Genomic DNA, 16,067 nt, shown 5'->3' with positions numbered 1-16,067 from the left:
ACTGCGAAAAGGACTTTGTGTTTAAAAAAATATTCTCCTCCCTTTTTTGAGGATCCCTTTGCTAGAGCACTGTTTTTCAAAAGTGTGATCCTCGGATCACTTTCTTTAGAACCACTTGGCTGGATCCATAGTAAAAATGCACATTTTTGGGCCAGACCCTAGACCTGTGAATCTTAGTGGAAGGGCTGAGAAAATCCCCTTGTGATTCTTTTGCAGTTAGCTTATTCCTGGACTTTTCAGGAACTTAGTACTCATGAGAACTATAGATGACAGCAATTTTTCTGTTTAGATGGGGAGATAGAAGAAGACATGAGGGAGGTGATAAGAGTATAATGGTTAAAAGGTAACATCAGTTAAGCACAAATTAATTTGAGGGAATTAAGTATTAAGAATCTGAAACTGTAAGAAGATACAGATAATAAAAAGCATTGGAAAGGTCCATTTAGAAAAAGCAGAAAAGGACAGTTTATATAACAAACACCTATATTTGCACCACCCATCATGAACAAATGCATTAGAATGTCATGTGTTCTTTAGCTCTTTCTTTCTCTCTTTCTCTCTCTTTTAAAAACTGTATACATTTTCAAATGGTTTGGCTTTGGTTTTTTTGAGACAAGGTCTCGCACTGTTCCACAGGCCAGAGTACAGTAGAGTGATCACAGCTTACTGCAGCCTCGAACTCCTGGCTCAAGTGATCCTCCCACCTTGGTCTCCCAAAGTGCTGGGATTACAGGCATGAGCCACAGTGCCAGCCCTTTTTTTTCCTTTCTTTTTTTTGAGGCAAAGTCTCACTCTGTTGCTTAGGCTGGAATTCAGTGATGCATTCATAGCTCACTGCAGCTTCAAACTCCTGGGCTCAAGTGATCCTCTCGCCTTGGCCTCCCAAAGTGCTGGGATTACAGACATGAGCTACCACACCCAGCCTTCAGCCCTCTTTTTATTTAGCATATATAGTGTAACTTTATGCCAAGCACTTTTCTAAGCACTTGATGTATTAGCTCACATCACATATAAGCTTAAGTGAGATGTATTCTCACAATAAGCTTATAAATTAGGTAATGATTTTTCCTTTGTTACAGATAAGAACACACTAAGGCACAGAGAGATTATAGTGTCACCCAACTAGGTGATGGAAATGAACTCCAATCCAGCATCTTGTCTCTACTCTTAACCATTGTGTTAAACTACTGTCAAACTGTAGAGTGCAGTCCCCTCCTACCTCTGAGGCAACTATGGCCATAACAATAAATGCTTCTGTGTTTTGGAACATATTGAATTGTTTCGTGTAACGTTTTAAAAGTTTTTATAAATGGTAAAATATGTCTGGGCGTGGTGGCTCTTGCTTATAATCCCAGCACTTTGGGAGGCCGAGGCAGCAGGATACCTTGAGCCCAGGAGTGCGAGACCAGCCTAGGCAATATAGCAAGACCTCATCTCTATTAAGAAAAAAAGAAAGAAGAAGAAACGATATAGTATATATGTATTTGTGTGCATTTTTTTACTCTTATTTTTTAATTTGATCTGAATTCATATATGTAGATGAACATTTGTTTCTAACTGCTGTAATGTTTTTCTTTTTTTTCCTCAACTTCTGCATGATGGTCATTTGAAATTTTTTCATCATATAGCAGTTTATTGACATATTTTCCTACTGATGAATATGAATACTTATATGTTTCCAATTTTTGCTCTTAATATCTTTTTTTTTTTTTTTTTTTTTTGAGACGGAGTCTCGCTCTGTAGCCCAGGCTAGAGTGCAGTGGCATGATCTTGGCTCACTGCAAGCTCCACCTCCCGGGTTCACGCCATCCTCCTGCCCCAGCCTCTCGAGTAGCTGGGACTACAGGCAACTGCCACCATGCCCGGCTAATTTTTTTGTGTTTTTTAGTAGAGACAGGGTTTCACCATGTTAGCCAGGATGGTCTCGATCTCCTGACCTCATGATCAGCCCGGCCTCCCAAAGTGCTGGGATTACAGGTGTGAGCCACCCGGCCTTTGCTCTTAATTTCAAAGTTAATATCTTTGCACATGTCTCTTTTGCACATGTTTCTTTAAGATTTATCTATGGAAGTGTAGTCACTGGGTCATACCTAGTCTGTTAGCTTTCTTTACTTGACTACAGGACATTTTTCTTTAAACTCCATTAAATTGCTTTTGTTGTTAACTCTTGTTTCATATAATTGGTGGTTTACCAGAGCAACCACAAAATAGTTATTAAACATGTTGACCTAAACTAGTATCTCCATAAAAACTTTCCAGGCCAGGCGTGGTGGCTCACGCGTGTAATCCCAACAGGCGTGGGATTTGGGAGGCTGAGCCAGGAGGATCACAAGGTCAAGAGTTCAAGACCAGCCTGGCCAACATGGTGAAACCCTGTCTCTACTAAAAATAAAAAATTTGCTGGGCGTGGTGGTGGGTACCTGTAGTCCCAGCTACTCTGGAGGCTGAGGCAGGAGAATTGCTTGAACCTAGGAGGCAGAGGTTGCAGTGAGCCAAGATCACACCACTGCACTCCAGCCTAGGCTACAGAGCAAAACTCCATCTAAAAAAAAAAAAAACTTTCCAATGGCTATTTCCTATTTTCAAAACTTATAGAATAAACACATTTTAAAATTAATTTATTGATGAGAAGTGACCTTATTATAGATTAAGAGGTGGTATTATATCTGTATCATACTTCCGTTAGGTGACTTTTTACCTTTCTGAGAAGATTTAAGGATAACTCCGAGGAGCTAAGGACTAGATATTTCTGTCATTGGTTGATTGTTTGTATTCAGGTAATAGTGTGTCAATTTCAGGATAGGTCTTGGTGCCTATGGACTGAATTAGAGGTAACTTGTATCAAGTCATTCCATAGGCTACAGTCATTGGTTGCTCCAGATACAAATTTGAAGTTATTCTGGAACAATGATGTTTTACATGAAACTTTGCCCAGATAAACCCAGAATGACCCAGAATGAACCTAGGTTCCTAGAATGATGTGAAAGATCATTTGCCCTTGACTCTAATGCAGAGGTTAACTCTACTTTTAATTTCACTTGGGTTATCTCCTGCGGAAATTCCTTTTTTGCATGCCTAGATTCTGAGTTTTGGTCAGTTACAGTTGAGCAGAATCACAGAAGCAGAATCACAGAATTCAACTGTTTGAACTCACAAGATTGAGCCTTGGGAATTTCTTTGGGTAAAGGATGCCATGGAAAGGACAAGGTAGCTAGCAGTTCAGAATGCAGTTTTGCATGTATAAACTGTTGACAAGAAGATGTTAATAATGATTGCACTGTAATCCACATCCCTCATGCTACCCCTTGATTGCTAAACATTTTTTATCCTTGTTCTTATGATTGCATCTGAATATAGCTTATTTCCTTAACGAAACTATAAGCTTTTCCAGGACAGGTGATTATCTTCTTTGGCTATGTCACACACTTGGTACTTACTTACTTGATGGAAGTATAATGAGTCCCTACTATGACCTGATGTTATTTGTAGTTTATGGTACGAACAGAAAATAGTCTGAAACTTCCCTTAGTCTCTATTGTTTGAGTTTTTGAAATAAATTAATAATGATTTATGTAATAAAGAGGGTGAAAAGCCACCTGAGTGAGAGGAAATACTTACTTTCAACTCATAACAAATGAATACTACTATCCAGAATATGCATAATGAGTGTAACCAGTATCCTATTAATAAGAAAAGAACAGCCAGCACAAAAGAAAAATAGACAACTTCCAGAGACACTTTACTAATTCAAATAGCCAATAAACATGGAAAGCTGTTCAACCTTATTAGTAATCTGGGAGTGCAAATTAAAATTACTCTCACCAGATTGATAAAAATTAAGTTCCATGATACATAAGAACAACAGATCTCATACACTGTCAGTGGGGAGTGTAAATGGGGGACAACCACTTTTGAAAATGCTTTAACATTATTTACTGAAGTTGAAAGAACATATGCCATATGAGCCAGCAGTTCCTGGGTGTATAAGCAGAGAGCCTAGCTATAATGTATATTAGAAGTCACAACAGCATTGCTTATAATATCAAAAAGTAGAAATTACTCAGATATCTATTAACATAAGAATGAGCCAGGGGCGATGGCTCATGCCTGTAATCCCAGCACTTTGGGAGGCCAAGGCAGGCGGGTCATCTGAGGTCAGGAGTTTGAGACCAGCCTGGCCAACATGATGAAACCCCGTCTCTACTACAAATATAAAAATTAACCATGTGTGGTGGTGGGTGCCTGTAATTCCAGCTACTCGGGAGGCTGAGGCAGGAGAATTGCTTGAACCCAGGAGACGGAGGTTGCAGTGAGCCGACATGATGCCACTGCACCCCAGCCTGGGCAACAGAGTGAGGCTCAGTCTCAAAAAAAAAAAAAAGGATAAATTATAAAAGAAATAGTCATGAAAATAAACTGGCTGCATACAATAACATGGATAACTCTTAAAATGTAAGTTTGAGTGAAAGAAGCATGACAAAATATTTTGTCCAGTATGATTTCATTTCTATAAAGATGAAAAATAGATACAATTTTATATACCTATGTAACAAACCTGTGTGTTCTTGCACATGTATCCCAGAACTTAAAGTAAAATTAAAGTAATAAGGGAGCAAGGACAAGAGTGAACCTTTCATTTCAAATAAAGTTAGCTTCCATCACTAAAAAAAAAAAAAAAAGAAATTTTAATATTTAGGAATTTGCATGTGGATAGTAAACCTATCAAGAAAATTGAAGGCCCGTTTCTTAAAATATTAGGATAAGTTATCTCTAAAGCACAGGAAGAGTTGCTGTTATAACTAGGAAGGGGTAGGTACATGGGGCACTGCAGGAATGTTGGCAGTATTCTGTTTTTAAATTTACCTGGATGGTGGCTATATGGGTGTTGCTCACCTGTTTATTAAACCTGTTTACTAATTGTTTATATATTTTTCTGTATATATATGTATACTGCATACTGTATGTTGTATTCCATCAAGAAGTATTTAAAATGCTACTTAGACCTCTTAGTGCCAAAAATATTCAAGTAGTAAAAAATAATATTTTGCAATGATTAGGTACTCAATAAATTTTCAAGTACTGTAGAATTGTGCATATATATGCACTATATAGAGTAAATACATATTTACTCTATATAAATTAATTATATTTAAACATATAAATATATTTAAGATATAATTTTCCAATTATCAATATTTTAAAAATATACCCTAATCATTCTTACATTTATGTTTACTTTTAGTTACTTACCTCATATTCTTGGATGATGTTGACCCGTACATAAAATCTAGTACTTTTAGTAAATGTAATTTAATTGAAAGGAAGGGAGACAAACTCAGTCTTCCCACCTGTCTCTCCCAGGTACCCTAAAAGTTACTGCACAATTGATTGCTATGCTTGAGCACCCAAAATTAGGGGAGCTGTATTATCACCACTGGAATTGGCATGCATTTATATGTATGTGTGGTATAGTACAACCACTGATGGCTGTTCAAGGGTTATTCGTCTTTATTTTGTTTGCAAAAATTAATTTATACTGCAGTTTCTGCATTTTTACTGTTTCTTTTTCTTTAGTTAGAACGTTATTTTCTTTATATCCTGGAAATGCCTTATTACAATATCTATTCAATAAATGTTATTGAATGAATGTAAGTAACATAATTTAGCTTTATCTCAGAGTTTTAAACAGTCATAACATACCTAATTTTAAAAAGAAAATACATCTTTTTTTTTTTTTTTTTTTTCCTAAAGACAGAGTATTTTGTTCTGTTGCCCAGGCTGGGGTGCTGTGGCATGATCTTAGCTCATTGCAACATCTGCCTCCCAAGTTCAAGTGATTCTCTTGTCTCAGCCATCTGAACAGCTGGGATTACAGGTGTGCATCACCACACCTGGCTAATTTTTATTTTATTTTATTTTATTTATTTATGATGACAAGTCTTGCTCTGTTGCCCAGGCTAGAGTGTGGTGGCATGATCTTGGCTTACTGCAACCTCTACCTTCTGCGTTCAAGTGATTCTCCTGCCACAGCCTCCCAAGTAGCTGTGATTATAGGCACCTGCCATCATGCCCGGCTAATTTTTGTATTTTTAGTAGAGACTGGGTTTCACCATGTTGGCCAGGCTGGTCTTGAACTCCTGACCTCAGGTGATCCACCCACCTCGGCCTCCCAAAGTGCTGGGATTACAGGCATGAGCCACCGTGCCTGGCCTAATTTTTGCATTTTTAGTAGAGATGGGGTTTTACCATGTTTGCCCTGCTGGTCCCAAACTCCTGGCCTCAGATGATCTGCCTGCCCTGACCTCCCAAATGCTGGGATTAGAGGTGTGAGCCACTGTGCCTGGCTAAAAATACCTCGTTTTTTAGTCCTGTTTTATTTACATCTCAAAACTCTGTCAAAAGCAGTGTTGTGGCTGTTACAGTTGAGGGGGAAAGTAGAATTTTAAATCCCTTGAACTCTTCTAATACCATAGAATTTGGGACCCAGGAAAGCTTACTTTTAGGATATGCAAGGAAAAGATATCTTTAATGAAATTGTCTTTCTTGGATTAGGACAACTTTAAATTGGTTTTTCTGTTCATGTATTTACTCAGAAACTTAAATGGTATTGGAAATGAAAAAGAATGAGCCTTAAATGTACATTTTAGAAAGAAAAATGGTTTTGAGTTTCCACAGCCTCTCTCAGGTAGCACTTTATATTTTCTCATTCTTATTCTTTACCAGAATTTTCGAGTACAGTATGAAATAAAAATGTTCCGTGCCTTGCCTGAAATTACAGTAAGGTATAAATAGCTAGTTAAGTAAAAGAAAAAGTAATAGAAAATTTTCTTAAGATTCTTTCCTTTTAGTTTTGCTTTTCTCTGAATCATTTCATTGTAGACTTTTATCATTTCCTGCTAAGTTTTAATGCTATCTGTATGTCTTCTCCTTAGTCTCTAGCTTGTCTAAATTTGATTCTGTTATTGCCGCACAAATTATTCTCAAATTCCACTTTGGGCTGGGCACGGTGGCTCACGCCTATAATCCTAGCACTTTGGGAAGCTGAGGCGTGCAGATCACAAGGTCAGGAGATCGAGACCATCCTGGCTAACACGGTGAAACCCTGTCTCTACTAAAAATACAAAAAATTAGCCGGGTGTGGTGGCACGTGCCTGTAGTCCCAGCTTCTCAGGAGGCTGAGGCAGGAGAATCACTTGAATCTGGGAGGTGGAGGTTGCAGTGAGCTGAGATTGCGCCACTGCACTCCAGTCTGGGTGACAGAGCGAAACTCCATCTTAAAAAAAAAAAAAAAAAATCCACTTTGATCATATTATTCCCTTGTTCAGGATTCTGTTCAGGTTTTATCAAATTCAAGTTATTTTATGTTACATTGAGATCTTCTAATCTAACACCGGTCTTTTTTTGTTTGTTTGTTTGTTTTTGAGAAGGAGCCTCACTCTGTCACCCAGGCTAGAGTACAGTGGCACAATCTCGGTTCACTGCAACCTCAAGCTATTCTCCTGCCTCAGCCTCCCGGGTAGCTGGTACTACAGGCTCCCACCATGCCGCCCAGCTAATTTTTGTATTTTTATTAGGAACGGGGTTTCACTATGTTGGCCAGGCTGGTCTTGAACTCCTGACCTCAGGTGATCCACCCGCCTCAGCCTTTCAAAGTTCTAGGATTGCAGACATGAGCTACTGCATCTGGCCCAATCTTTTATTTGGTATGGTTTTTCTCAGTCCCTCACCATGCCTTACCTGTTTGAGCTTTGTTGACCTATGCACTGTTATGATTTCTTATTTTCCTTTGTTCACACTTTCCTCACTACTTTGCTTACCTTTTCCTCTTGTCTTTATCTTATCTATTTCTAATCTTATTTTAGTGACTCATTCTAATTACTCCCTTACGTAGACCTACGTAACATTTACAGTTAATGCTTCCTTGTTTGGTTTCATATGAATTAATTTAATCTCCCCCATAATAAATTCTTTGAAGGCATCTTTATATCCTGTAACTGCCATAATGCAGGACTGGAAATAACCTTTGGTAGGTTGATTCTCAACCCCCCATTATTTACATTTAATATTTAAAACACTCAAAGAATATATATGTTACAAAGCATAATTATAAAATCCTTGTTAGTGCTTCTCTACTTCCTTCTCCCTACCTGGAGGTTACCACTGTTGTACATTGTGGGTCTTACTTCCTTGCCTTTTTTTTTGAGACAGGATTTCACTGTGTCACCCAGGCTGGAGTGCAGTGGCAAAATTATAACTCACTGTAACCTCAGTCTCCCAGGTTCATGTGATCCTTCTGCCCCAGCCTCCTGAATAGCTAAGAGTATATGCACATGCTACCATACCTGGCTAATTTTTTTTGATTTTTAGTAGAGATGAAGTCTGGCTGTGTTGCCCAGGCTGGTCTTAAACTCCTGAGCTCAAGTGATCCTCCTGCCTCAGCCTTTCAAAGTGCTGGGATTACAAGTGTGAGCCATCATGCCTGGTCATCCTTGCCTGTTTAAAAGCAGTTTTTCACATATGTATCCCTAAAAAGTTCAGCTTTGAGGTACATAAAAATGGATTCATATAGCATGTAATTCTTTGGAACTTGCTTTTTCTTAATGACATATTTTTAAGATTGATGGATGTTGTTGCATTTGGCTGTACTTGATTCCTTTCACTGTGGTATTATATTTCATGGCATGAACATGGCCGGTTATCAAACTTGTACAGATATTTGGGTTGTTGGCAATTTTTTGCTAGTATAAGTGTTGCTTCAATGAACATTCTTAGGAATCTTCAGGTACACATGTGCAGAATTTCTCTACAGTTTGTTCTGATAGGTAGAATTTCTGTGCATGGGGATACAACTATTTTTCAGGCTAATGCTTTATTTTTTTCTGAAGCACTCTGCCCCATCAGCTGGGTCATTCATATGCTGACATCATAAAAGGGTCATTATATATTAAAATGTATAACTTATTTAAGTTTGAGGGAGATATATCTCACACAGCAGTGTGAAAACCCAACCATCATATTTATGAACCATAAAGGATCTCTGAAGTCCTTTTAGTTTAATATAATTTGTTTATGGTCTCCCATAAGGGCAGGTTTTTCTGTTTTGGCTCATTGCACATCTCCACCTAGAATTATACTTGACTCATAATAAGTTCTTGATACGTATTTGATGAGTGAATGAAATGCATTTCAAATATATTATACCACTTTATACTTTCATCAACAGTAGACTTAATATTATCAGCCTTCTTAATTTTTTCCCTCAGTCTAATACCATGGTTTCCCAGTTTGGTCTTAATTTGTGTTTTCCTGATAATTGATAAGGTTGAGCAACTTTTTGGGTTTTTTAGTTTTTTGTTGTTGTTGTTTTATAAAAAGGTATTTTTATTTGCTGTGGTAGGTGGATGGAGAGCTAGAAGCTCTGATGGAAAATGGTGAGGGTCTCTCTGATAAAAACCAGGTGCTCAGCTTATGCCGGCTAATGGTTAGAATTGAAACTTTGGAGCAGAAACTTACCTGTCTGGAACTCATACAGGTGAACACTTTAATGTTTATTTTTTATTTCTGGTTTTGGAGTGGGAATGAATGAATGAAGATGAATGAAGAAGGAATAATTCTGATAAGAGTTAGTCTTATTTATTTGTTTGTTTGTTTGTTTAGATGGAGTCTTGTTATGTCATCCAGGCTGGAGTACAGTGGTGCAGTTTCAGTTCACTGCAACCTGTGTCTCCTGGGTGCAAGCAATTCTCCTGCCCCAGCGTCCTAAGTAGATGGGATTACAGGCACCAGCCACCACGTCCAGCTAATTTTTGTATTTTCTTATTAGAGATGGGATTTCACTGTGTTGGCCAGGCTGGTGTTGAAATCCTGACCTCAGATGATCCACCTGTCTCGTCCTCCCAAAATGCTGGGATTACAGGCGTGAGCCACCTTGGCCGGCCAATCTTATTTTTTAAATGGATGTGTGAGTTGTATATGACTTTCAAAGCTTGTACCATATTATTTAAAATGACTAAAGGGTTCAGTATCATTTTATCTATTAGTACAAGGATTCCTAATCCCCAGGCCATGGGCTGGTTAGGAACGGGGCCACACAGTAGGAGTTGAGTGAGCATTACTGCCTGAACTCCACCTGTTGTCAGATTAGCAGCGGCATTCGATTCTCATAGGAGCATGAACCCTGTTGTCAACTGCACATGCGAGAGATCTAGGTTGTACACTCCTTATGAGAATCTAATGCCTGATGATTTGAGGTGGAACAGTTTCATCCTGAATCCATCCCCCACCCAGTTCGTTGAAAAATTATCTTCCATGAAACTGGTTCCTGGTTCCAAAAAGGTTGGGGAGCATGGCATTAGTAGACCTGGTTTGCTTTCTGTCTATATTCAAAGAATGTGGTGGCGTTTTTTGTTTTTTTTTTAAATGTAACAATTCATCACACTTGTCATAGCCTTTTACCCTCCAATTATTAGCATGCCAAAGCCATTTGTACTACATGATCTCAAAGCATGAAATTTTAACAGTACTCTTTTTTACACCAATTTATTAAGTATGCCACAAGATGTTAGATAACACAAAATGATTTTTTTTTTTAGGGTCTTGCTTTGTTGCCCAGGCTGGAACACAGTTGCGCAATCATAGCTCACTGCAGCCTTGGAACTCCTGGGCTCAAGTGATCCTCCTGCCTCAGTTGCCTGGTAGCTAGGACTACAGGCACACACCACCACATCTAGCTAATTTTTATTTTTATATTTTTGTAGAGATAAGGGTCTTGCTATTTTGCCCAGGCTGGTCTTGAACTCCTGGCCTCAACCAGTCCCTCCCTCTTCCACCTTCCAAATTGCTGGGATTATAGTCATAAGCCACGGTTTAAAAAAACCATGATGATTAAAAAACAAAACAGGAAAAAGAGGTCTTTTCAACAATCATCTGAAAGGGAGAGAAGAAAGAATTATTTAATGATTAATTTTTATGGTTTTGTTTTATTTAAAAAGGTACATGCAATTTTTTCTTAGTTCAGAATTTTCATTATAAATGACTTATTAATATTTATGTAATTTTCTACGTTAGTAAAATCCCAGTTGACTGGCTATATTTTGTGTATCAGAGAAGATTATAATCTGTTTAAAGCATTTGTTGTAGAGTTCCATTTAGGCTAATGAAAACAGAGTTTCTAGGTTGTTTTTGTGAATGTAAGTGAACTCTATAGTGTGTAATATATACATGAACTCTCCTCGGGCTCTTTGTAATATTCTGGTATTGCCTCCCAATACTCTACATCCTGTCTCCCTTCCCCCATGAAAGAACACACACTCACAGTCCTGCCTGAAGTCCTTTCTGGAACGTCATGGGCTGTCTTTGTTGTGGATCTGGATGGCAGAGCTAGGTGACGGCCGGGAAAGTAACCAGAAGCTTCAGGAAGAGGTCAGTTCACATTTAGCTTGCTTGTTTCTTAAAACCACTATATTGATTGCCTAGGTTGTGGGTATGTGATAATATCAGTAATTATGAATTTAGCACTGTATCAGTGGTATTAAATAATCAAATAATTTTTTCATCTCAGTATCATTCCTTTAACTATCTAACCGTACATTCACCTTGTTAGTAGTTTGTCCCATGGTTTTCCTGTAGTATCTTTTTAAGGTTGGTACTACATAACAGGGAACTACAAGAGCAAGATATAATCACAACAACAACATAGTTAAGTGAAAGATCCAGTTTGTTGTTAAAACCAGAGTTTTAAAAAGATGGGAAGTTATATAAAATTTGAACTGTGGGGCCTAAAGAATTGGTAAAGATCTGAATTCTGCATAACAAGAGTATGAACATTTTGAGGAATCTTTTAAATAAGTGTTTTAAAAGATCTAAGTAAAGGTTCATTGACAGCATTGTTAGTGGAGTAATGATATCTTTACCTTTCTATGAAATTAATAATATTTTCTAACTTTCTAATTTGTAATATAATCCCAAAGTCTTTTATTTAATAAAAGACTTTTAAAAACAAACAAAAAGGAATGGGCAGATAAGTACTTGTTCTTGCCTCCATCCTTCTCCCAGGAGATTTGACTTGAGGAAATTGAGGAAGCCTTGGGGTTTCTGTGGAACTACATTGAAGAATACTTCAGAAAAAATTCTTGGATTTCAGAAGGGGTGAGGTTGTCTAAGAATGAGGAGAGGGTCTCTCTTTGCTAGATAGCTATTTATCAAAAGCTAAAGAGATGTCTGCATTTTTGTGTGTATGACAGACATCATTTAAATATGTTATTACATAGCGCCCAAGTCTATATCGCAGGCACTTGGTGAACTTTTTAAGAAAAATACCCAGGATTGGTCCAGTAGTGTATATGTTTAAAAAGCTACCCAGGTTTAAGAACTACTGGTAGAGGATATTGATCAGTCCTATTTGATGTTGTGATGTTGCTCCACATTTTATTCTTGCTGATCAGTCTTATTAAAAGTTTTTCTTTCTTAAAGAAAGCAATATTATGATTTTTAAGTATGCTTGTGTTTACAGAGATGTAGGTCTTAGTAAAGCAGTAGCAAAACTGCACTACCCTTGCAGAAATAATCTGAGTCCCATCTAGAGATTGAAAAAGTCAACTGTAGGCCGGGCGCTGTGGCTCACGCCTGTAATCCCAGCACTTTGGGAAGCTGAGGCGGGCAGATCATCTAAGGTCAGGAATTCAAGACCAGCCTGACCAACATGGAGAAACACCGTCTCTACTAAAAAAAAAAAAAAAAAAAGCAAAAAAAATTAGCTGTGCATGTTGGTGCATCCCTGTAATCCCAGCTCCTTGGGAGGCTGAGACAGGAGAATCACTTGAACCAGGGAGCCAGAGATTGCAGTGAGTCAAGATCACATCATTGCACCCCAGCTTGGGCAACAAGAGCGAAACTCTGTCTCAAAAAAAAACAAAAACAAAAGCAAAGTCAGCTGTAGCCAGGTGCAGTGGCTCATGCTGGTAATCCCAGCATTTTGGTAGGCCAAGGTGGGTGGATCACTTGAGGTCAGGAGTTTGAGACCAGCCTGGCCAACATGGTGAAACCCTGTCTCTACTAAAAATACAAAAGATTAGCCAGGTGTAGCGGCGAGCACCTGTACTCCCAGCTACTTGGTAGGCTGAGACAGGAGAATTGCTTGAACCCAGGAGGCGGAGGTTGCAGTGAGCCAAGATCATGCCATTGCATTCCAGCCTAGGCGACAGAGTGAGACTCTGTCTGCAAAAAAAAAAAAAGTCAACTGTACAAAGTGATGTAATTTTTTTTTTTTATGTTTAATCAGATTATAAAGACTTTGGAACACTTGCCCATTCCTACTAAAAATATGTTGGAGGAAAGCAAAGTACTTCCAATTATTCAACGCTGGTCTCAGACTAAGACTGCTGTCCCTCCGTTGAGTGAAGGAGATGGGTATTCTAGTGAGAATACATCGCGTGCTCACACACCACTCAACACACCTGATCCTTCCACCAAGCTGAGCACAGAAGCTGACACAGACACTCCCAAGAAACTAATGTTTCGCAGACTGAAAATTATAAGTGAAAATAGCATGGACAGTGCAATCTCTGATGCAACCAGTGAGCTAGAAGGCAAGGATGGCAAAGAGGATCTTGATCAATTAGAAAATGTTCCTGTAGAGGAAGAGGAAGAGTTGCAGTCACAACAGCTACTACCACAACAGCTGCCTGAATGCAAAGTTGAGAGTGAAACCAACATAGAAGCTAGTAAGCTACCTACGTCTGAACCAGAAGCTGACACTGAAATAGAGCCCAAAGAGAGCAATGGCACAAAACTAGAAGAACCTATTAATGAAGAAACACCATCCCAAGATGAAGAAGAGGGTGTGTCTGATGTGGAGAGTGAAAGGAGCCAAGAACAGCCAGATAAAACAGTGGATATAAGTGATTTGGCCACCAAACTCCTGGACAGTTGGAAAGATCTAAAGGTAAGGAAGCATCTTTTGTTCATTTCAACTTGAATTACTCAGGTTTAGAGTTCTACAAAACTAAGCAAAATTAACTACTTTTTTAGCCATGCATATTTCTGAAAAATGGAATAATGTCTCTCTTACTGTGTGTCTCAAACATCCTCTAAACCGTGGCAAGAGTCGTATTAGCCAAACTAATATACAAATGTCTTCTTTTCTCTCACTTAGAAAAGTATATCATAATAGTGAGTTCAGTCATTTAAGTGCTCTTCACATTAAAAACAAAAATCATTTGAGTAGCAAACTTAGGATTCTATTTGTAATGAGAAAAAATTAGTGTTTAAATTTATTGGAAATCAGTTGTATTAATGGAAAATTAAAAATAAATTGGAAAACTAAGGTAACTTAGCAGTTTATTAAAAATGATTGAATGTAAATTTGTATTTTAGAAAAACAACTTTATGGGCCGGGTGCGGTGGCTCAAGCCTGTAATCCCAGCACTTTGGGAGGCCGAGACGGGCGGATCACGAGGTCAGGAGATCGAGACCATCCTGGCTAACACGGTGAAACCCCGTCTCTACTAAAAATACAAAAAAAAAAAACTAGCCGGGCGAGGTGGCGGGCGCCTGTAGTCCCAGCTACTCGGGAGACTGAGGCAGGAGAATGGCGTAAACCTGGGAGGCGGAGCTTGCAGTGAGCTGAGATCCGGCCACTGTACTCCAACCTGGGCGGCAGAGCGAGACTCCGTCTCAAAAAAAAAAAAAAAAAAAAAAAAAAGAAAAACAACTTTATGGAACTAGTTGGTATTCACTTCTAATATTGTTTCTGAAATGGGCCTGCTTTTAAATGCCTATTTCTTTGGACAAAAGAGGAAAAATAGATCTGGAATTCTTATGCCTATTATACACATAATCTCTTGTTGAAGAGTGTAGCAAGATGTGTGCAGGGTTTGCTTTGCAGAAAACCCAGACTGAGTCTTGGATAAACACTAGAATGAATAACAGGATAAACGTAGGAGAGGTATGGTACATTTCATTTGTAAGTGATCTGGACTTGGGATCCATGTCTTGAGGACCCTGTGGGAACAGGTTACTTACTAGCTTCTATTTTTCTGTTCCTCCTTTCTTCTGCCAGAGATGAAGCAACCAAATAAACCAACAATCTTGACTTATTTGCAGCAAGATGAACACCTGAATCCTCCCTGCCCCTAATTATGATGACAAAGCTCCCTCCATTAAATCCTGTATTTTGACCCAATGAAACTGGCCTTAAACACTGAGCAAAATGAGTAGTTGGTGGTTGTGTACTGTGCTTCCTCATTTGCTGTGTTGAGACCCTTCTTTAAGTATGTTGTGGTTTCAGCTCTTGTTTACCCATTTGAGCTCTTACTCATGTTACTTTCATCACTTACAATTCAGTATAAACTCAGCCTTACAGGCCTTTTTCTAAATATAAAAGGAAGGGTTCATAGTAAATCTACTTATGAAGTCAGTATGTGAACTGCAGGAATCAGAATTGCAGTTAATTGAAAGAAGTGTTGGGATAGTCACTTGATGGATTTTATTTAAGGCCTGCTTTGTGACAGCACAGGAGTCCCTAAAAGGAGTCCCTCTTGTGTTTGGAGGCTGCTAGTTGGAGCCTGTAAAGAAGCTCAATTAAGAAGGTAGAGATGAAGACAAGTACACAGATGGACACAAAAAAGGCCTTTACAGCTGTAGTTTTATGGAAGGAGAATAAGTAGGGTTATAGACCAGTAGTTTACTTTTGCTGGAGAAGTCTCTGGTTGACGTTATTTTTTAAAACTGCTAAGATGTAATCATTGTAAAGCTGTCTTAAAATCTGGAAAAAGTAAATATTCTTGTTTCTCTGTATGATAGTTGGTTTCTGTAATTGTAATGGTATGAATTACTCTCTAGGATATACTTAACCCAATTAGATGTAACCGTGGTAATTTAAACTCACACTCTGGACACACATTTGAGTCCTACAAAATTATTTCTTCCCCTTTTTCTTATCTTCCCCACTGCTATCTGAAACATCAAAGCAATTTTATAATACTATGTAGCTTGATGATCCTCTTGATTTGAGGTTTAAAACTTTATTTGTACTTAAAATATATACTTCTTATCCTTCATACTTTGGA

The 16,067-nt window shown here is 38.3% G+C and overlaps 1 protein-coding gene, 1 long non-coding RNA gene and 1 pseudogene across 16 annotated transcripts in view; 2 read left to right on the top strand and 1 right to left on the bottom strand.

Moving 5' to 3' along the window:
• The window catches only part of SETD2 (SET domain containing 2, histone lysine methyltransferase), a 154,847-nt gene that overhangs the window by 71,743 nt on the left and 67,037 nt on the right, over window positions 1-16,067 (top strand). For 13 of the 15 annotated variants that reach the window (XR_013413845.1, XR_003727278.2, XR_013413847.1 and 10 more), the window contains 3 exons: window positions 9,398-9,532; window positions 11,302-11,421; window positions 13,280-13,942. The exons of the other annotated variants lie outside the window; for them this stretch is intronic. Coding sequence is in view for 7 of the 13 variants with exons in the window: in XM_028844060.2 (XP_028699893.2) it covers window positions 9,398-9,532; window positions 11,302-11,421; window positions 13,280-13,942 (918 nt within the window). In the remaining 6 variants the exon portion in view is untranslated. The remainder of the gene's footprint in view (window positions 1-9,397; window positions 9,533-11,301; window positions 11,422-13,279; window positions 13,943-16,067) is intronic. 15 annotated transcript variants of the gene reach the window in all.
• LOC144339146 (uncharacterized) lies at window positions 719-4,683 on the top strand. Its single transcript, XR_013413868.1, has 2 exons — window positions 719-1,759; window positions 2,489-4,683. It is a non-coding gene; the product is annotated as an uncharacterized LOC144339146 (long non-coding RNA).
• LOC114676639 (small nucleolar RNA U13) lies at window positions 8,896-9,035 on the bottom strand (annotated as a pseudogene).

The sequence above is a fragment of the Macaca mulatta genome, chromosome 2, assembly GCF_049350105.2.
Source record: "Macaca mulatta isolate MMU2019108-1 chromosome 2, T2T-MMU8v2.0, whole genome shotgun sequence".
Taxonomy (NCBI): domain Eukaryota; kingdom Metazoa; phylum Chordata; class Mammalia; order Primates; family Cercopithecidae; genus Macaca; species Macaca mulatta.
This window is presented reverse-complemented; position numbering and strand designations above follow the sequence as displayed.